General features: G+C 38.3%; 1 protein-coding gene across 4 annotated transcripts in view; it reads left to right on the forward strand.

Annotated features, from left to right (window-relative positions):
* Window positions 1–22,211, forward strand: part of LOC124188030 (bifunctional heparan sulfate N-deacetylase/N-sulfotransferase) — an 81,836-nt gene that overhangs the window by 53,745 nt on the left and 5,880 nt on the right. For all 4 annotated transcript variants that reach the window (XM_046580291.1, XM_046580292.1, XM_046580293.1 and 1 more), the window contains 5 exons: window positions 12,475–12,727; window positions 14,446–14,637; window positions 18,470–18,813; window positions 20,018–20,306; window positions 21,843–21,971. In XM_046580291.1, coding sequence (XP_046436247.1) covers window positions 12,475–12,727; window positions 14,446–14,637; window positions 18,470–18,813; window positions 20,018–20,306; window positions 21,843–21,971 — 1,207 coding nt within the window. The remainder of the gene's footprint in view (window positions 1–12,474; window positions 12,728–14,445; window positions 14,638–18,469; window positions 18,814–20,017; window positions 20,307–21,842; window positions 21,972–22,211) is intronic.

Below are 22,211 nucleotides of genomic sequence, written 5' to 3' on the forward strand. Positions count from 1 at the left end.
TCCTTTTTTTTTTTTTCTCAAACGACGATGATTAGGGAGTACAGAGTTGTAATCAATAATTTGAGGCAACAGTTAATCACCATGCTTAATTATTCACCATGCCATTCGTCCCTGCAAACGTGGACAGTACTTGAGAATAAAAACAAAGAAAAAAAAGTAACGAATGAAAGAAAAAGAAAAAAATGGAACGGGCAGCATTTTACTCGAAATATAATTATATCGCTGATCTCGCTTGTTCCCGACACATCACCGGCTGCCTGGTCCGTGAACTATTTCCGCATTTTCCGGCATATTAGCTTCATTGCCGGGGTGCGGCTGGACTTCTCACATATGTTTTTTCCCAGAGATATTCTCTGCAGCATGCAGTTCGTTTATTTCCGCCGTTGCATAACACCTGCGGACACGGATGGATTATACCGTATATGCCTGCGTAATCCAGGCTCGCGGATGGACGAGGGTCCAGGTATTCCTGAATTTATACGGCAGGGGGGGGGGCGGTGGTAAAGATAACGGCTTAACGCGGACAGCATACATCCACGACCTTTAATACTTTGCTTAATTACTCCGTTATATGGACCGCAATAACCGGGGTTAGCCGCACGCTGTCCTCCGCGTTATTCAAAACTTGATAGAGTCATTCGCGGAACGATACCGCATATATTATATACCTACGCAGCATTGATACTCGTCTCCGTGTAACAATTTAGGGTGCGGTTATTTATCGAACTCGAGGTTTTCAAAATATGCGGATTTCGCATCGTGTTCGAGTTCTCGAAATTTCTATCTTCTCGCTTACTTTTACGGGGGGGGGGGGGGGGGGGGGGGGCAACACCCACGAAATGATTCACGGGTTTTCGAAACCATGTAAAGTTTGCCAGCTACGTAACGTTTTGGGAACAAAAAAAAAAAATTATGCTTGTAAGAGAATTCGATTCGAAAATAACACTACGTTACACGATATCTGTAAAACAGATTGCTGTATTATGATTTTAGATTGCTGTTAGTGACAGTGTTTAGGCAGTGGTTATTTTGTGCTTCTATCACGTCTTGTTTCTCAGGTACCCGCCAATAACTTTTTTAACGACCCTCATCTTACGCATACGGTAGAACTCCGATTAATCCGGCTGCTGCTTGGGATCGAATAATCCGCGGATACATGAAATCGCGGTTAATCCGAATTACAAGTAATTTCCGATCGATCGACTAGCGATTGTCGAGTATCACAATTATAATTATTAGTAACCGTACTTGAAAAATAGTACGTCTTAGAAAAAAGAAAAGAGACGTATGTATTCTTATCAAGCCGTAAGTATAAATAAATAAACATAAAATTTTGAAGAGGGTATATTTCATTTTTTTTTTTTTTTTTTTTTTTTTTTTTTTCACTTGCGTCGTAGCGTAATTATTCATATTTCGTTCGCCTGCATGATGGATGATCCTGGTGAATGAATTTTTTTCTGTTATATTTTATTGGAATTGAATTCCGCTTTACATAAAAAAAGTTTATCGAACAAGCTTACGTATACATGTATTTACGTTAAAATTTGTTCGTTATGAATATATATTTGACGAACAAAATACGGAGGGCTCATTATTCAATTAAATTCAAAACCATATTTGGATAGCATTTTAGATTATTTATTCTAGAACTAACAACATATATTGTTATACAGAAATTAAATTCAACGTGATTATACCTCTTTTCATAGAATTCTAACTGGCTGGGTTATTACATGAAGTTCAAATACTTGTGGCTTTCTCAGACTCCAAGCATTAGCATTCCATTTGTATATTAATGACTACATCAATTTTCTACAAATCAATTGTTGTCCCTCTGTTTTCACTTGGATGAATATTATAATAACCGAATTTTCGCACAAATAGGATTTATACTAGAATCGTTAGCGAAGGTAACATTTCCAACGGAGTAAAACTCAAGTCCTCGAACAAATCATTTTGCTAGAATACGAAGTTTATGATACTCGAAATTTTGGAATCTCGTCACATCTTCCGAATGCATTATGCATGTTTAATAGATAGAACAATTAAACACATAATTCGAATACTACTTTTCATCCGAAATTATCTCATTATAATTCCTCTCGAAGTAATACATTTCTTCTAATTATCATTTAATTATCGCGATAGCGCGAGGCCGCAATTAAAACGCGTCGGCGAATTATAGCCCCGGTTTTGAATATCATCGATTTTCCATCATCGGAGGTGCTTTCATAGCCGGGCGCAAAGCGACAGACAATATCCGGCCGACTACTCCTCATTTCCTCGTTCATCCGTTCGTTCATTCGTCCATTCATACGTTGATTCATTCATTCATTCATTGGTTTGTTCTCTTTCTCTCCCTCCCTCTCACTCGCTCTCTCTTTCTTTTTCACGAGTCCCCGACTCCTTTCGCTCATCAGCCGCAGGTTATACGGCCCATGTTCCATTCAACTCTGGATAAATTCTCCCTGTCCAAATCTACTTAATGGTGAAATGGGCTGCAGGAGCTCAGAGGTCGAAGGTAATATAGGTATAAGACAGGCTGCCGTCGTAATATAGCACGCCTATACCTCATGCACGTCGATAAAGGGACGGCAAATACGACGTAGAAATCGGATAATCGAATCCTCAGTTTATTAAGATGATGCTATAGTCCACCCCTTACCGACTGAGTAAAATATCAATTATTCTTATTATCATCAATGCCCTAGGTAGCACTGGTGTGAAAATTCAGCAGTTGGTGCAATTTTTACACACATTACAGCCATCTGAAAACTTCCAATTTTTAAGGAAAAAAAAAAAGAAAAAAAAGAGAAAAATTTTTGTATTTTAATGGTGATAACAATGCTTTGTTACAGAGGTTTGGAAAGCTTGAAGAATCAGCTTTAGGCATCTACGCATAAGTTTGAAAAATATTAAACAGTTTACGAGTATTTTAACTGTTAACGAAAGATAAAATATTCCCCATTTAACGATAGAGAAATAAAAAAACAAATGAGCGACCTTTTAGACTTGATCTAGAGTACTCATCTTTTGGGAGGATCTTTTTTCTACCAAACACTAAATCATAGAATGTAGTTGCCTGTAATTTTCTACTACTTACATATATGCGATTTTCGTTGTCGATAAATTTCACTTTTTCTCTTATGTATGCAAGGAAACTGTGCATTGTGTATAGGTACACTTCATAAAAATAACTCATAACTGATTTATGCAATAGCAATGAGACAAGTGAAACGGATCATCAGCATGGCATACCTTCGAGGTTCGTTCACACTTGTTCTATAGATCGGTAGACAGTTGTGGGAGGTTGAAATAAATTCTGAAAGACAGGCACTTTCGAGGATGCAACACGCAAGTAACTGCCGAGGATGTCTTCTTCCTATCTGACCGCCCCCCCCCCCATCCTGTTTCTTCGATAACTTGCGATTCCAATTCACGCGTCAGTTTTCATAAAATCATGAAAACCATTGTGTGTGGACCGACAGATTTGTAAAACACACTTTGGGAATGAGGTCAGTTATACGAAAGCACAGAAAAAAAACCAAGTGCGTAATTTTTATAAGAGTGAAATATTTTCAGCATACTTATTGTTAAATGATGAAATTTCATGTGGCTGATATTCGTGTATTCTTCACGTTAATATAAGGAAATATCGGGGAGAAAAATTGTTATTATTCAGTTTTAGAATGACTTTCAAGGAGTTGGCTTTTCAGAATAAGAATATTTTTTGTTTGTCATGATTTACTAAATTTCGAACATTGCTAAAGGTGCAAAAAAAAAAAAAATGATTTTTCCCTTAACACGCGTCGTTAATGTAACGTCACTAACTTCGTTCTCATGAAATTTCAAAATCTGACCATGCACAAAAGCTATCCACTATATCGGTTCCTGAAATCGACGATATTTCAAGTATCTAAGAGAATCGACGTGTCGCGATTAAGCCAAGCAGGGAAAAATCTGCCGTATTCCATTTATAAATGAAACGGGTCTGCTGATCCCTTGCGATTCGACCGGTGTTGGTTGAAGGAGATGAGAGAAGGGTTGAGAAGCGTGAAAGAATTGAGGCAAAGCAAAGAAAGGAAACGAATAAGAAGAAAGAGACCGAGAGAGAGAGAGATGGGAGAAACTGGGGGGGTGGCATATGAATTCACATTCGGGGATGAAGCCTAAAAGTGTATAATATATAGGTTGGTGCAGAATTCATTCATTCATGAATAATTTTCAGTCTTCTTATACCGCTCAGCATTGTTAGCTCCGTCTTCTTTGCGCGCGTTTTCCCCTTGGTCTCGAGACGCTCAGGTCCTCTCAGGCTCCTTCTGTTGCTCGCAGTACCTACTTCATAAAAATTCATGTTACGTCCTTCTCCTAACGGTTGGAACTCGCTCGGAGACGAGGAGGAAGAGGAGCGATGAGAGCATTCCTTGCAGCTGTATTATTGTAGCCTTACTGCCTAAGACTGTGCTTCAACCCTTTGTATTGTCGGTTACACTTTTTCCCCATTCAAACTTTATTTATTTATTTATTTATTTACTTATTCACTTCTTCTTTTCCCATTTTTTTTATCTCCTCCTCCTCATTGCCCCCAGTTTGACACCACTTTTAACACGGAGGAATCAGGCTTCCCAATGGATGCCGTACGTATTGTTGACCCCCTGTTAATTGCAAATTTGTTCCAGCTTATCGTTTTCTTTTACCAAGCGGCGTATGATTTCGCTTATATAACCAAGAGTTCAAACGTGTTTCCAAACGTTTTTGAAAGTGGTTTTCATAAGCGAGTGTTTCATTTTTTCTTTGAATTAATTCTTTTTTCGATTTTCTGAAAATTTGTTACGATTTAACGATAGAGTGTTCAATTGAAATATATTTCGGGCTTGTGTCAAGCCAGCAATGATAACGAGGAGTTACCGTGTTTACTTTAGAACGGTATAGTACCTTACAGTTGGAATATGATCAGAAAATTGCACAACTTCATATGCATAACGTTGAAACGGTACAAAACGCAATCGGAATGGTGTTGGTTTTTCAAAACTTGGGCCTTTTCTCGATCCACCGGAAAAGGGGGTGAAAATTTGTCCCTGCACCTCGACGAATTTCGGTTATTTTTAGTCCTGAGAAAAACGCCCCCGCGTACACACTCGGGGTGTTGTAAATATAGCCTCGCGACTTCCTCGGCAGTGGTGGCTGTTTAAAACCGGCGGATTGATGTTTATTACGTTTTCACGCCTGGGTAGGAAAAAAGGGTAAAATGACAGAAAGAAAGAAAGAAAATCCCAACCGCTGCGACGAAATCAATTATTTAAACAAATACGTTCGAATTTTACAGACCTACATTACGTAACGCCGAGCCGAAGATTCGCGACGTAGTTCAACTCGAGTCGTTAGTGGAGTGATTAAAAATTTAATCACCGCACCTACACCGACTAGACCGTTCAATTTTCATCCATTATATGTGTACTTGATACAGCGCAGAGTTGGTGTTTGGCTGGTGGTCGCGTTTTATTACTCTAGTTTTCGCAGCCCAGTATTTTCCAACCGTTGCACAAGCCCCGTCTGTGGTGTAATTTAATGGACTCTGTCTGGTCTCTTCATTACCTTCTTACACATCGATTCAGGGACATTTATATTTGACCGAGGAACTTTATGTCAAGGAATTATTTTACTGTCGTTGAATTATAGGTAAGTACATAGATTATATTTGCTCGATTAAAGCTCGCAATGTGGCTGTAAAAAGTGGTGAAAGATCTAAGAAGAGTGACAGTGACTAGGGTTAATTCTCCGAAAGAAAAGTTGTTTTCATTGATTTCCAACGATCGTTTCATCCGATTTACACAAATTTTCATTCTTGATCGAGAATTCGCGCATTGGCCAATATTGATTTTGAATTAGTTCCAAGTGTAATATAATCAACTCTATCGAATACATGCTGTCGAGTTATTTTCAGTTAATATTAATCCTACCATATGTTGTCGTTTTTGTTTTATCATCATTTCTACTGAAATTAATGTCCAATATCGTTTGCGATCCAATATATTCACCATTTCGAATCAGCTTTAATGTTTCGAAATGCGCGAAAACATCAAAATTCAGGCAAACCGATTTCGTCTAGATTCTATTTCTTTGAACATTGATTCAATGCTTAGTTTTTTTTTTTTTTTTTCGGTTCCACCAGTCTGCGCCCTGCCAACACTTATCATCTCAATTCCTCTATCCTTTCAACTAACGTCTCTCACTTCTTCGGTAATCAATTAAATTATAAATGTCTTCCAATGTTCCGAGGAACTGATGGCGAGCCGTTATAACGCCTACATAGACGTTCATGCGCTGGTACAACACACGCACACACACACACACACACACGCGCGCTAATGTATGAAAACCGAGCGAAGCTGTTGGTAAACCTTACAAAAGAATAAACGGCGTAGCTCGGTAGAAATCGTGACAATACGCGAGTGAAAATGGCCGTGTTCATGCCAGGGCGCACAATACCTTCGTAACGCAAAGAGATCCTTTCAAATTAGATTTCATCTCGAGATATAAGCAATCCCGGTCTAGGCTTAACAAAAGGCTATTTGGTTGGCAGGTACCAACCGACCGCCCCATGCCCTAGTGATTTTGCTTTCTTTCCCTTAATACTCGCGATCCCATTTCGAAAGATTCGTAGTCTGCGCATGCGTGTGATATACGTATAGTATACGTGTGCACGATGTACATATATATATATATATTTCTTATTTTCGGGTTTCTTCCTACCACCATTATAATGCAATGTACTAAATGCGAATGCGCGTGTAATGTGACTTGTCAGCGAAATGATCGATATTTCAAAGCAGGTATAACGTGAGTATATGTACGGTCGAAGGAGAAGAAGAAGATGACGAAGAAAGAAAGGAAGGAAGGAATCGTATTTGTTTTCTATCGAGCCGCGTCACGTGCTACGAAATTCGACGACGACGCCGCCGTTTTATTTCTTCCTTCCTTCTTTTCCGACTTTCAGTGTACTTGTCCCGGCCCTCGACACTCTTTCGGGTTAAACTCACGTTTAACCTCCGAACGAATCGGTGTTCACGAGCCCGATAGCTCGTAGTTTCGGTATCGGTATTTTCGTCCAAATGCTTGCGTGAAGTCAAGGAATAAGGTAATCTGTTTCGCTGGCTGTAGATTGCGGAGGGTAAAAAATGTTTGATGCGTTACAATTTGTTTATTTATTTTTTAATTATTATTAGTGTTAATTTGTTTATTCTAGGGTTTCGTATCTCTAAAGGAAGAAACGGAACCCTTACAGGATCACTTCGTTGTCCGTCTGTCTGTCAAGACCCTTTTCCTTTACCTTTTTCGTTACCGAAAACTAATCAACGGTTTGAAAATCGATATTCGGACATCAATTGAACCCGATAAAATATATCGGTTGGAAAAAATGTTGGTAGAATCTGGTAGTACAAACGTTAAATGGTAAAGTCAAATATCAGTTTTCTTGAAACAGTTTGTGATCAATTTGGAATAAAGCTACGGCATTTATGGTATAGGCTTTGTACTCGTGAGTTTGAAATTAATAACGTTATCGTAACGAAACATTGGGGAAAAAATCAGTATTTTCCCAATTTTACAATGATTTTTAAGGAACTAAGATTTCGAAATATGAGTATGTTTTTTTTTTTATTACGGTTTACTGAATTTCAGACAATTCTAAAATCGAGAAATATCGGTTTTTCCTCAGCATGAATCGTTTCGATAACATTACTAACTTCAATACGATTCGCACTTGCGGGAGTGACCAGGATTTTCTTTCTTTCTATTCTTTCTCGCCTTCTTTCGATCCACAACCTACGAAATACAGCTCGACCGAGTAGTCGTAGTAGTATTAGTAGCAACACCGTCTGCGCAGTAATAAACTATATTCGACGTATAAGTTTCGACACACCATTCCGGCATGTATCTGTGCATGTATGTTCAAATATAATACAGAAGTAGACGTATACCTACAGTTGAGGAAAGTTGCAATATAAGTTCAGCCCGATGGAACAAACCCCAAGGAGAAAGATGGCGACCTGAAAGTTTTTCTTTCCTCAAAGATTGCAGAAGAAAGATCTCGGGAGAGATCGTCCGATGGTTGAAATGTCCGCCAAGGTGAACGCAAAATTTATCCATTTACTTTGAACTACGCTGTCGTGCGTTGTTGAAATTATCACCTCATTTACCTAAGCGAATTTTTTGTCGCTGATCGTTACGCGGTACTTTCTGCAATTCAATTTTATATCGCAATTGCTGATATAACCTGAAATGCCCGATACATATTTATCCATCACGATTTATGTTAATAGTCATACTACTTGATGGGTACTTATATTACATATCTTTATCGACGTTCACTTAACGCCGCCGCAATGTCACGTGTTGCATGTTGTAGTCGAGAGTGCACAGAGTTGACCAATTAGTCGCGTTGGTAATAGACGGCTAATTAAGAGGATGAATCGAATAAAACTTTGCACGAAAAAAATCGTGAAAATACGAGAAGTAAACGACCGAGCCGTTGTAACGAAGTCACAATTATAATAATAACGACGTGTATAATTATATAAGTAATTTATGACGATCATATTTTAATAAAGTTTCAAGAAGTCGAATTAAAATGTGAAAGGAAATCGAGTCTACCCTGGTCGTCGTGAATTTTCATTTCACTTTTATTCATTTCCGTTTCGTTATTATTTTTTTTTTCTTTCGCCGAAATGAGAATGTGATTACTGTAAGCGAAACGACGAGAAAGAGAACGATTTCGACTTCGGTAAAACGGCATAAACCACCCGCGGCATCGCGGGAAGAGAGTGTTTGAGTTTCCTCATTAACAATTTTCTTTTTACCGTCTGAATTATTTTTTCCTCACCTTCGTTACAATCGTTATACTTTTTCTTCTGAAAATATTTTTCAACCTTTCAACGAAATTATCGAACCGATCAATGGGTAACAATATTTTTTCGCACATATACCGCTTGTACATACCTTAACTGATTGAAGTTGAAGTTTTTCCTGCAAACAAATAAATGAAATTCCGGAAAATTGTCCGCTTGAACAAACCAAAACTTGTCTTATGGCAACTTGTTTCTCATCAGTTGTGTGTGAAAGTCCCGGAAGTGAACTTTTCAAGGGGGGCAGGGAGGAGAAAAAACAAACAAAGGAAAATACAAAGTTTAGGAGGAACGAGAAAACCTCCAAGTCTGAAGTTGTATCGTGGGCTATATTTATTGTTATTGTTGTTCTTTTTTTGTTTTTTTTTTTTTTTCATCGTTTTCTTTATCAACGCAACAGAATTTCTCGATAACGAGACAAAACAACGAGGAAAAAAGTATTAGCGGCTTAAAATTTGCTCGAGATAAATTGTTAATTGATAAACTTATTTGCTGCATAAAAATCGGGGTGAATTATTATTTATAAATGTCGTGCAGAAACGTGTAACTGCAACGCGTCTCCCGGTATTTTGTAATCACGTAATAATTAATCCTACACATGCCCAACGAATACATGAGCAAGCCAACTATAACGATCAATTCGCTGCTGTGTTAAGCTACTGATTTTCAATCACCGTTCCACCTTGTTTTGATTTTAAATTGTCGTTTATTATGCCTCTAGTTAGGAGTAACGAAGCTGTAGGTATTAGGTGTACCTACCTTCTACTGGCACAATTATCCGAGCCCAGAGTTCAATCAAAAACCGTCGCAAAAGAAATCGCGAGGAAAAGTCAAGTTGATTCGCGATTGAAACAGCTGAATCAATGCCGATAAACCTTGTTGCGATTATAACTTCGCATTTTAATGAATTTTCGGAATTTTCATTTTTATCGCATTACTTACTATTATACGTAACATCATCCAAACAATTTTCAATGTAAGTATTAGGGTGATCTTTATTTGGGGATCGGAAAGATTTTCATTGCGAGACGCCCCTCAGATCTGTTCGAAATTATTAAAAACAATCTGTATTAAGTTTTAGGCCTCTACGTCAACTGGATCATGTGCCTGTAACCTGCGAAAGTTTAAAATGTAAAACAGTTTTCATAACCCGTTAAATAACAAAATCGTTTTTATAACTTTCGTATAAGTTAAGACATCGATTTGAAATTTGGCCGAGTTGTTGCTAATAATTATAGGAACAAACCCTAAAAATTTCAAAATTTTATAAATATTGTTTTCTTTTATGCAAGCCTAAAAAAAGTGATACTATCAAGTTCATATGTGAAAAGAGATAGATATATTACAAAATTATGATCAAATTTTGAAATTTTCATAATTTCAAGAGTGGAAGTTTAAAACCTTGCGCAGATGTTTTTTTAATGATTTGGAACAGATCTGGGGGGCGTCACAATGAACATCCCCCCCCCAATTAGTACCACCCTAGTACGTATATGACTTATACCGTAGGGAGATGTACGTGTCAAAAAATGAATTTAATCATGGAACGTATACAGTAGGCGCATACGCGGTAAAGAGATACAGTCGTTGAATAATAATGCTTGATAGAAGGGGACGCGCGTGATGACGCAGGAAGGTGTGAATTTATGCAAATTAGGGGGTTGGCAGATGCGTTAGCCAAGAGATTCATTCTTCGCTGCCACCTGCAGAAGCTGCAGAGTCAGGCGTGTGCGAATTTGCGGATCCCTCAGCGTCTGTCGCGATAATGGAGATACGCGGCAAGGTCCCTCCTTAACACGCGTTACACGTGTTCCTGTTAAGGAGCGTTGCGATGAGCTTTAATCTCTCGTGTTTGCATAACACCGCGTGTGTGCAACCAGGACGGGGGATTATCAGTAATAAATAAAGTGGCAGTGCAGGCTGTTGCGCCAGGTGGATGAAACACGCGGACGCAGCCACAGGGAGCAGCAACAGCTGCAAAATCGTGGATGACGAGGAGAGGGAAGAGGGAATGAAAGAGGATGAGATCTCAACTCGAGCAACTAACTTCCGGCCCCTCTGGGATTTCAAATCTCTTACTTTCTATGTTAATTTTCTATCTTTCTCTCTATCTCTCTCTTACGCCGGTACGACGAACGACTCGAAGGAAGAAAAAAAAGATATCCTTTGAAGATGCCGAACTGTTCATGCTGGAAAGAATCCTTCGAGCGAGCGGAAAAATTTTTACTTCCGAGTAGAATAAAATTAAATTTCTGTATATCAAGGACAGTTTTATGAGGCTTTAATACGTCTGTATGAAAGAAGCCAAGTGGAAATTCTGATTCAGTCACATTGGCAATTTTTGTTTCTTCACTCGCTTAAGCACCTTAAAATCATCGGCGTAATCGTTAGGCGATATGTATTCATTGATTTATCGATCATCGCGAAGTGACGAATCAAGTGAACGACAAATCATCGCTTTTCAGAAATGATTATATAACGTGAAATCTGCTGTCGCAGCGCTGGTTTCCGTAAATCGATCACCAACTATGAAGCGATCTGTGTTACCGACTAACCAGTGCTCCGGTAGCACAGTGGCAAGGTGTCAGCTTTCGAACAGCGAGATCCGCGGTTCGAACCAAACAGCGTTGATGAAAAATTGTTTGATTTTGAATATCTTTCATTTTCTTTGATTATAGCATCGTGAATTTCGTAATTTGATTTAGGATCGGTGTCTGATCAGGTTGTCGATGATGTTAAAACTGTTCCTGGAAGTATTCCGAGGGAATACGATGTCAGTGAACCAAATGTTTCAAGACGGGACTGAGACGCCGTAGGAGACATCGATCCATATTTCATACAAACGTCTTCTGCCATTAACTTTCCTATCGTATAGTCGAAATATTTGCAATTAAATACCGTCATTAAATAATCGTCAAGTTTTTGCGATGCCATCTAAGTCTAATTATCCGTCAACACTTGTCTTCTTAAGGTAACTTGGATTTATTGTAAAAAAAAAAAAAAAAAAAACACAATTCTCATTCATCAATTTCTAATTTATACGGGGAAAAGCTTGGAATAAGAATATATGTGTGAACTGAACTCCATTCGGCTTGCTTAGGTACCCTATCAAATTTACAGCGCCTGTACGGCATGTAAAATATGTTGTGTGACGGTACTCGACGTTCGCTAAGTTTCAAATGGTGCTTAATGGTCTGGTATATATGGAAAGCCTGCAACTAGTAGCAGTAATAATTAACGCCGCTAACGACACCAGACTAGGTTCTACATGACCGTTAGACCTAACAGAAACTGGAATCTGAGCGTGTAATCAGTTAATCTCACAAGTACCAGGTTAAGCTTCTATCAGATGCGACATGGTCTTTACCGCATGATTATAGGCTTCGTTGTATACTTTGGACGAATAAATTTGACACTAATTAACGCTTCTGCAAAAGGTATTTTTGACGAAACATTTCAACCGTGCAAACAGTCGCGATAAGGGATGTATGTGGTGTAATTCATGTTATACTGTAAACATCGTGGATTAGACGATGTTTCGCTTATAAAATATTCCTTTTTGTAATTTCAGGTACAAGGTTGAGGTCGCCGGAAAGTCCCTGCCGGTGCTGACCAACCTCGACAAGGGCCGCTACGGTGTTCTAGTCTTTGAAAATTTAAACAAGTATCTGCAGATGGACAAATGGAATCGAGAACTACTCGACAAATACTGCAGGGAATACTCCGTTGGCATAGTGGGTTTTGCTCCGCCAGGCGAAGAGAGTTTAGTCGGTGCTCAGGTGAAGGGTTTCCCGCTCTTCATACACACCAACCTCAGGTTAAAGGTCAGCACATGTATTTCGCATCACTTCTTCATACCGTCCTTTATTCGTTTTCTTCCACTTTTCTATACTTCTCGAAAGATAAGCTCACAGCCTTTTTCCGACTTTCGTACTCTCACGTGTGTAACCATCGTTGTAAGTTGGATCGCCTTATTTTTCTTAACTTCTCCTCGGTTTCTCGGAGCGTGTCCCCACATTCGCCATTTTGCCAGACTTCGTTCTCCACGGCCTGGATGAAAGTCCGGATAGCTGGACTGTCAATAAAGGTCTTGAAAAAATACACGAAACTCGGGAAAGTCCAAAGACCTTAAATCCCCCGAGGTCACTTAATTCGTTTTCAATCTGCAGGTCGACCATTGTCAATGGGCACGGCTTTGTGCGTGAAAGAAAATCCGTATCCTCGTCTACTCTTCAAACCATCTATATTGAGGAAAAATTTCATTTGTTATAGTCATTACAGAAATTCTCGTCAAATGATTTAGAATCACGAGTAAACGTGGCACGACTCACTGTTTATTACTATTATTATAGTTGTTCATAATACTACTTTATTGTGCTTATAGTAACGTTGAATCTGTTTGTTTAGTGTACCACATTTTTTCCAGATCAATAATGCCTGAAAAACTATTATTTGTTCCCAAAACATCAAATCATCGCAATAGTTGCGAGGGAATATGATAACCGGAAAACTGACTGTACATTGACCGTAATGAAATGTTTTTCCGGCGAACCTATATCTTATACTTCCTGCAGCATATACTTATAATAATAAACAAAACCACCAGCGAGGTCGAGTTCCATTATAGATGCTCTCGGCGAATGGTCTGTGATCTTTTGCCGCGACTGTTATAATACGCAGCAGCAGCTCAGGCATCATCCTTTGCTCTGTCGGCTTTTCCATTATACTAAATTAATACGTTATCGTCCGGACGCCATCCACTCTTAAAATGAAAAGTTTTTTTTGTTGACCTTCTGAACCCGAGCGTATCCCGAGATTATCCGAAACACTGATCATTCGGCCGTTGGTCGAATCTAATAAATTTTTCCTGACAATATGATATTTCATTGAATTAGTTTTGCTGTTCAATGATAAAATCGAATAATAATTAATTCAATGCAAGAATAATGATAAAGCAGTATTTATACTGCTATACGATGAAAGAATTTTTTCAAAAAGTACAGTTAAAGAACCGTATCTAGAAAACCTTTTTTAACACGATTATTGGAATCACAATGACGGTAAGAAATTATTTTCAGAAGCACAGAAACTACGCCAGTTGAGATCTCCGATCGTTTTATATAAAGAATTAATACTTTAACGATTGTTTTAATAAACCCCGATCAAGTTCACGCTGGTAACTGCAAACTTGTTTCGAATCCAATCGCAGTCCTCCTCTCGCCGTCTGGTTAGTTGAAAATAATTTTTCCCAACAAGTCTCTCAGACTCTAACCTCCTGGCTGTAGTTAAAGTCGAGTAAATACCACGTAGGCAAAACTAGCAATAAGTATTTAATATCATACCCGATGCCTTTGACAGAGTCGCGTAAATATCGCGATGACAGTAATTACGAGCTTGCGGGATACCGCTTCGTCATATCGTATATTTTCAAAGCCCAACGGCGTCTGAAACACGCGCTCAGCTCATTCGATGTCTCTCAATTCTTGAATCAGGCCGTGATACCCCTGGATGGTTCTATATATCGTGGCCTTTTTCTTTCCAGGACGCGCAACTTAACGCGGCATCACCTATACTCCGGTTAACCAGAGCCGGTGAGACTGCGTGGGGACCACTTCCGGGTGGTGATTGGACTATTTTTCACGCTAATCACAGCACGTACGAGCCGTTGGCCTGGGCGTACAGAGACACCTTGGATTATCCGACGAAGAAAACCCCGCTGGAAACCGTTGTACAGGTAATATTTCAAACGCACCTTTTTTTGCACTCTTCTTCCTTTTATCGCAGTACAGGAATACTTTCTTTCGTTATACTCCAACGCTTTTGTCTTTATATTCAAACGTACCGAGGCTCATTGGCCAAAAATCTGCGCTTCCTGATATTCGTTTTATCGCGAAGATCTTTTTGAAACAATACGAAAATAGATAATAAGTGACATAAGCGACGTCGGTATTTGGAATTCGATGCTTCGTTTTAAATCTCTTTGAAATTGTTCACAAATCCGATCATAGATTCGTTGAGTTTTAGTCTACGATCGTTCATTTTAGAGCACTTTGTTTTTTTTTTCTTTTTTTTTTTTTTTGATCATTCTGGTATCTTCTATGAATAGATAATTTTACAACATTGTGCCGATACCGATTATGATCAACAAATGGCTGTACTAGATCGACTACGGAAAAAAAAAAAAAAATCATCGACGTCCAAGCTTTTTTGGTACAATTCCATTATTTTCTATTTTCGTATTTTAAAAAAGATCTTCGTTGCTTATAAATAAACTAATTCGATAAATACTCAATGTACGACTATCTCGTATCGAGTTCGATTTTTGACTCACCAACGTCCCTAACTGAGAGAAAATTAATATTTTCATAGTATCGCGTATGAAAAATAGAAAGAAAAAAACGTCGTACATCGAAAATCAACGAAACTCGAGCTTTGTACTATAAGTTCGAGCTAATCCGATCAGGCTTATATATCTATAATCATGGTTTTTCAACGTTTTTCCCTTGTTGTTTTAACCGTTAACAATACGCGGCGCGGTGTGTGTACGTAATTTGCGCTCTAGCCAATTGGCAATTTTATTTCCAATCAGCGGAATTCAAGCGGAGATGGTTATCCGAATTTTACGAAGAATGCAGTGTGGCAATATCGCGAAATCCCGATATGCGCAGACTGACCGTTAAAATAAATACGTGGAGTGCATGGGCTTACCTTTATTCACCGCTGCAAAAACATATCTTTCATTCGTCATCAAGCTCTAAAATTTAAAAAAAAAAAAAAAATCAAATTCTCCAGAGACAAGCACACCAACATTCATTCCATCGGTCGCCGGTATCCACTCTTGGAATAATATTGTATATAGTATATATATATATATATATATCTTACACCGACCAAATTGCTGCTGCAGCGGCGGTGCAGCAGCATCCTCTATAACTGCGATCGGAAAAATAAATTGGATTGGGCACGTCTAACAAGCTTCATAAAATTCCTGCAGAATCGATGTACTATATATATATATATATATATATATATATATATATATATATATATTATATATGTAGAAAAATTGAGGGGTTGGAAAAGAATGGGTAGATAATTTGTTTTACAAAATCCAGGGATGCTGTGCGGCAGCATCGCTCTTGATTCTACGGTACGGAATGTATAACGTAAAGCTCGGCCTCGTTTCACATACAACTGCGAGTGCTTAGGCGCATACGTGTGTGTATAAGCTAATGTTGACCTGATGGGCAAGAGGGGACACGGCGTCGTTAAGTGCACGCACTTCAAAGGGTGACCCGCTTCGACGAAATTCACGAGGGTCAAAGGTCAGGAAATTTAACGAACTATCGCGCGTTGTGAGTTTATCTGTTTGACGGTAAATATACGCACGTTGATAACCGTATCGACCTATTCGTCGGAACAAGTTTTAATTTTTAACGATGAATTTCGGCACAGTATTATCTAGGTCAACGAAACGCGCCACTTAGGTATATTGAAACAGTTTTTACAAAAGTAAATCGTAATACCCGCTATGGTCGATTTAATTTTGTGACAATTTGAACACGTAACTATTGTTTTTTTTTTTTTTTTTTTTTTTTACTGCCTTTTTACGGTAACTACAGCAGTGCTCGTGTCGTAGATGCTCGTTTAACCTAAAATTTTTTTTTGGTTTTTTGCTCTCATCAGAATACTTCCACCAATTAATCGTAATGCTTGTTATTTGATGCTGTAATAACGTTTGCGTTTGATGGTTTGTATCATAATGATATGTACCAGTGATATACAAATATAGCGCGAAAATCATTAAATTTATGGTTTTTTCCATGCCGAATAAATTATAGACATCAGTTGACGCAACTTAACAGAGTTGTAAATAATGTATAAAATTTTTCAGCGGAATGTTAGTCGACCTTTTATCCGCGTCGTTTGTGGACTTCCACGTGTTGTCTGCTATCAGCCTCGTTAAATTCGAAACGAGATTCGCAGCTCGGAAAGTTATTCAATGCTTTCGGTAAGAGGCTGGATGTCGTAAACCATACCGATTAAATATATAACACGACGAATACGTTCGTGCAACGGTATATTTCCGAAATCCGAAATCCGAAATCGAATAATTCTGAAACAGCGAGAAAATTTTCAGACAGGTGTAAATCGACTAGGAAATCATAGAAACTGTCTGCAATCCTGAATAAAAACCAGAAATTTAGTGTTGGAAGAAATGGCACTTGATTGAAAATGACAATATAGTATTTCGATCAGAAATTTTAATAAATTTCAAAGTCCTTTGAGTCATAAATATCGTCAACAGTATTGCCAATATTTTTTTTTTAGCACGGACTTGTTCTTAACTGTGTAAAAAAATCAAAACTTTATAAATTCATCGAGAAACCAATTTCGAATTCTGCGTGAAATTACGTAAACAGTGTGCATGATCGGAAAATAAGCAAACTCCAATTCTGCAGATTTCGATTAATCCTGATCGGGAAACAGGCGAGATTCAAATGCAGAAAACGCAAAACACAACCGCTGTGCAGTGCCGTAGAGATCGTTGCGGCATTCGCAATGCCGAAGCAGCGTATTTCTCAATAGATCCGATGCGCTTTGCTCTCACCTACAGACCTCGCACACTTATTTTGCAAATGCATTATACAGCAGGATGCGACGAGGGTTCGAGAGTATCGGGCGGCAGAGAGCAGCGAGCAGTGGAATTTTGGTTACGGTGAATAGGAAGCCCGGAGTCTAGGATAGGGAAATAAATTGGTAGCAGTCCAGGTGGACGTTAATGGAGCGATTCGTTCCATTGCTCATTAATTTGATCAACTGGCCCACGGCTGATTGGACGCGAATTTAATTACTAGCACCCTCCTTGACTCGAAGACTCAAGAAGAGGGTCACGGCTAGACGTGCATGACTTTGAAAGCGGAAACTCCCTTTGCAGGGGCGCAACTCGACGACATAAATTATGGATGCACACGTATTTTAACGCACACACACACAGAGGCGCGCGTACACGTGATTTTATTATTTTTTACGGCTTAATTTTATTATAATTTGGAAAGAAAGGGGTGGGGTTGATATTCCGAATTTTAAAGGTTTCGAAACCGCCAAATTCCGGAGCTTTTTTGTGGCGAAACTTGATGTAAATAAATCTAACTTTTACGAAAAATGTATTATAGTTTCGAATGGTCCGAGACCCGACGCTCAAAGTTCCAAATTCTCAAAGATTTTCCGACCTGTTCATTTCTGGCTTGACGAAATTTCACCACTTTGAACTTTTGTTTCTTACGGATTTTCGATATTTTTCGTTCGGAATTCTGGTCATTCCGATTTTCGATTCTTCTGATTTTTTTACACTCACTCGTTGGGCAAACTACTTAAGTTGAGTCGTTGTTTCGAAGAAATTTCGATTTCTTTACTTCAAGTTTCGCCACCAAATAGTTCGGAATTAGGCGCTTTCGGAATTTTTCAAATTCGAAACTTTAACAGACTTTGAGAATAGAAGAGAACTTTTGCTGGGTTTGAGGTGTGTGTTCAGCACTCGCGCACGTACGCCTGAAATGTTTCAGGATCATGGACGCTACGACGGTATCCAGAGGGTGCTTTTCGGGGGAGGTCTTCGTTTCTGGCTCCACAAATTGCTACTTCTCGATTCGTTGTCGTACCTATCTCACGGTCAGCTGAGTCTCAGCCTTAACCGGATGATATTGGTAGACATTGACGATATATTTGTCGGTGAAAAAGGGACGAGATTGAAGAAGGACGACGTTCTCGCCTTACTTGCCACCCAGCAAAGGATTCAGGCTCTCGTGCCGGGGTTCAAATTCAACTTGGGGTTTTCAGGGAAATACTTTCACCACGGTACGACGGAGGAGAATTACGGCGACGATATGATTCTCGAAAACGTCGACAGGTTCGTGGAAATATTATTACCATTGTCGTTATGCCGTGTATAATTAAACGCTGATTTATTCAATACATTTCATAAATATAACTACGTTTCATTTTATTTACTCAATTTTATTCCCGCCATGCAATTTATTTTATATAATGTATTATGCATGGATATTTCTTTCCCTGATATTGCATTTCATGGCGTTTCGTTCAAAGGTAGATTATATATAGGATGGCAATTCATTTACTAATTAGGTCAGACTTCATTAAATAGAAATGTTTGAACTGCGCGAACGTTATTCCGCATGTGCAGCTGCAGAGAAATCTCGCTCTATACATGTATATAATATACATATATATATATAATATACATATATATATATATAAAATCATTGCCCTTTATTCCGTGGTTCCAATTCAGTCCGTTATAAAAACTTCAATTATACAAACGTTCCTTCGAAATGAATGAATATTGTATTTTGAAAAGCCAGTGGCTATTCTATTGAAATTGTGCGAAAAAAGATATTGTCGCTGATCGATTCATTTGTTAAAGTTTTCAAAATTTGTCAACATTGAAATTGTTGAACTAATTTTTATAACTTCCTTGAGCAAATGTGAATAATTTTGAAGGTGGAGTAGAAAAATAGAAATAAAATACCGTTACGAAGTCGGGTGCGGTACGTCATTGTCTAATTTGAAATTCAATTAATCTTCTTCATCTCTCTCCTTGCACTGCTCTTTACCTTTTTCATACCCTAGATAAGTAAATTGCCAATATTATTTTTAATCCACACGATTCGGCCTCCATATCCAAACATTTATTTTTAGAAAATTAATCCTCAATTTCAGTTTTTTTTTGCCTACCATCCAGTCACTGATCTTTGTCAAAACAATCTCCAGTACTCAATATCTGTGAGTCTGTTCATTTTTATCCAAAACATTTGACGGGATGAAGATTTATATACCATTTTTAAGAAGAACAATGGCAATTCTTTATATAAGCTTTGATGTATGATCCGGTGATCCACGTCCCAGATTTCCATCATCCTCCTCAAAAACAAAAAAAAAAATACATAAATAAAAATAAACTTCACACATTAGGTTTGAATCGTCTTGGCAATTTTCGATTAATAATTTTCAGGTATGTAGTAACATGTGCTTCTGACGTGTGTGTGAGAATGAATTTGGGAATGACTGAAATTTGGCATTGCTCTCTGGTTCAGATTTACGTGGTTTTCCCACATGTGGAACCACCAACAACCCCACCTCTACGAGAATGTAACGCATCTACAGCTGGACATGGCGTTGAACAAACAGTTCGCTAAAGAGCACGGTATCCCAACTGGGAGTGGTTACAGTGTCAGTCCGCATCACTCGGGAGTTTATCCGGTTCACGAGGGTCTCTACGAGGCTTGGAAAAAGGTGTGGAACATCAAAGTTACAAGCACTGAAGAATATCCTCATTTAAAGCCCGCGAGGCTCAGGAGGGGCTTCATTCACCGGAATATCATGGTGAGAAAGTTTCTTCGAGCCTTTCTTTTTTATCTTTGTTCATTCATATTTCAACAGCGTTATTTTACGAACTTGGAATACCGGTAAAAGTTGCCAAATTCTCAGTACACTCGAAAAGTCGGGTCAGTCAGAGTTTGGAAAATTTTGTTTAAATCTTGCACGGAGTTGAACGAGAATAATGGACAAATCGGTAATACGATTCTGCAAAGATTACTAATTGGAAACCTGAAATTCTCGCATTTCTCACGGTATCATTCATTTACACAGTTGTTGTTTCTACGTTCTGTCGTAAAGACACCGGATTCATGGCTAAAAAACTACGATCAACTCAATGTTTGAATAAAAATACCCGCTTTAATTCTTTCTCCTGTTACATGAACGGATGTGCGTAGGTAGAAGTAAAGGTTTTGTTTACGAAGATCCCGTTTTCCTACAGTTCCGCTTCTGTTCTTATCACGAGAGTCGATTATATGTATTTATTCATTTTCTTTTGCTTTGTTTCCAACAAAGTAACAACTTACTCAAGATTCATTTCTCTGCACACGCTATTGGCTGAAAAAGTCAAGGCGTACCGACGATCCTGATTCGTCGTGAAATCGAAAATGAAAAGAAACGAGCTAAGATAGCCACGAATAAAAGGCATATTCGTATCATTTATCGCGTATTTATAAATTCTTCTACTGTGACTGGTAAACCAACAGTAAGTATTCGTACATCTACGCGATTTTTACGGATATTTTCGATAAATGTTGGTTAAAACACGTTGCATACGACGAGAAAATGCCGACAATTGTTTTCAATCGACATTCACAAGCTATTAGTCGGCTCATGTATCATCGTGTACAACCGCCCAATATCAGTTTTGCGTATCTCTGCGAAATTACGATGCTGAATATGTGATCAGTGCGAGTAAGCAGTGTACAGACTAGAATCCGTTTCTCCCACTCGGTCAATATTTATGTTTCTATTTCGAATTTAAATTGCTTGTAGCTGTGTATAAAAGGATTACTTTTTAATTGAAAAATGATAACTAGTACGAACCGTCCTTGAGAATCTACTACGTGGATTTTTTTTTTCTCGCGTAAAGGAAGTTCATTCACAGCATTACTTGTCATTTTCGAACCGTAATTAAAAATTTTATCCCACTTCGAATTCATTGACGAAAGTAAAAAGGCGCTGTAACAGGTGTTTTCAACAGTGAAAATAAATATGTATATTACAGGAATAAAAATACAGTATGAATTTTTTTAATCATTGGCATATTTGACACCCATTTAGGCGAAATATATTTCATTTCACTTTATTCCATTTTTCTGTCTTCTCGCGTGCTGAAACTGTTTTGGAAAATTGTTTCGACATTTATATCAGTAAATTGAAAATATCTTGCAGTATCGTTGGCGTCAATGTTTCAGTATTGAAATTAGACTAAATTTTTGAAATTTATCGCACGTGTTCAAAAGACAATTTCATTTACCGTTCTGTTGTCGAAATTATTCTTATAATTATTATTTTTCTTTTATGTTACGCTGTTTCTAGGTTCTGCCAAGACAGATATGTGGTTTGTTCACTCATACGATATTCATAGAGCGGTATCCCGGGGGAAGAGATAAGCTGGACGAATCCATACAAGGAGGGGAATTGTTTCAAACTATCGCCTACAATCCTGTGAGTATAATTTTCTCCATTCTCGTAGCGTTAAAGGTACGAAGATATACATGTATCTACGCGATACTCTACGGATTACCTTAATACGTCAGTGAAAGGGTGCGGCTGAATGTTATTTTCACAATCAACGTCGGTGAGGAATATCAGGCGGAGGAGAGGAAAAGGGGGGAGTATCATCGACCGAGTATCGCTTACGTTTAATTAAATTATAGAAACCATACACGTTCACCTTCTCGCGAT

The sequence above is a fragment of the Neodiprion fabricii genome, chromosome 1, assembly GCF_021155785.1.
Source record: "Neodiprion fabricii isolate iyNeoFabr1 chromosome 1, iyNeoFabr1.1, whole genome shotgun sequence".
Classification (NCBI taxonomy): Eukaryota; Metazoa; Arthropoda; class Insecta; order Hymenoptera; family Diprionidae; genus Neodiprion; species Neodiprion fabricii.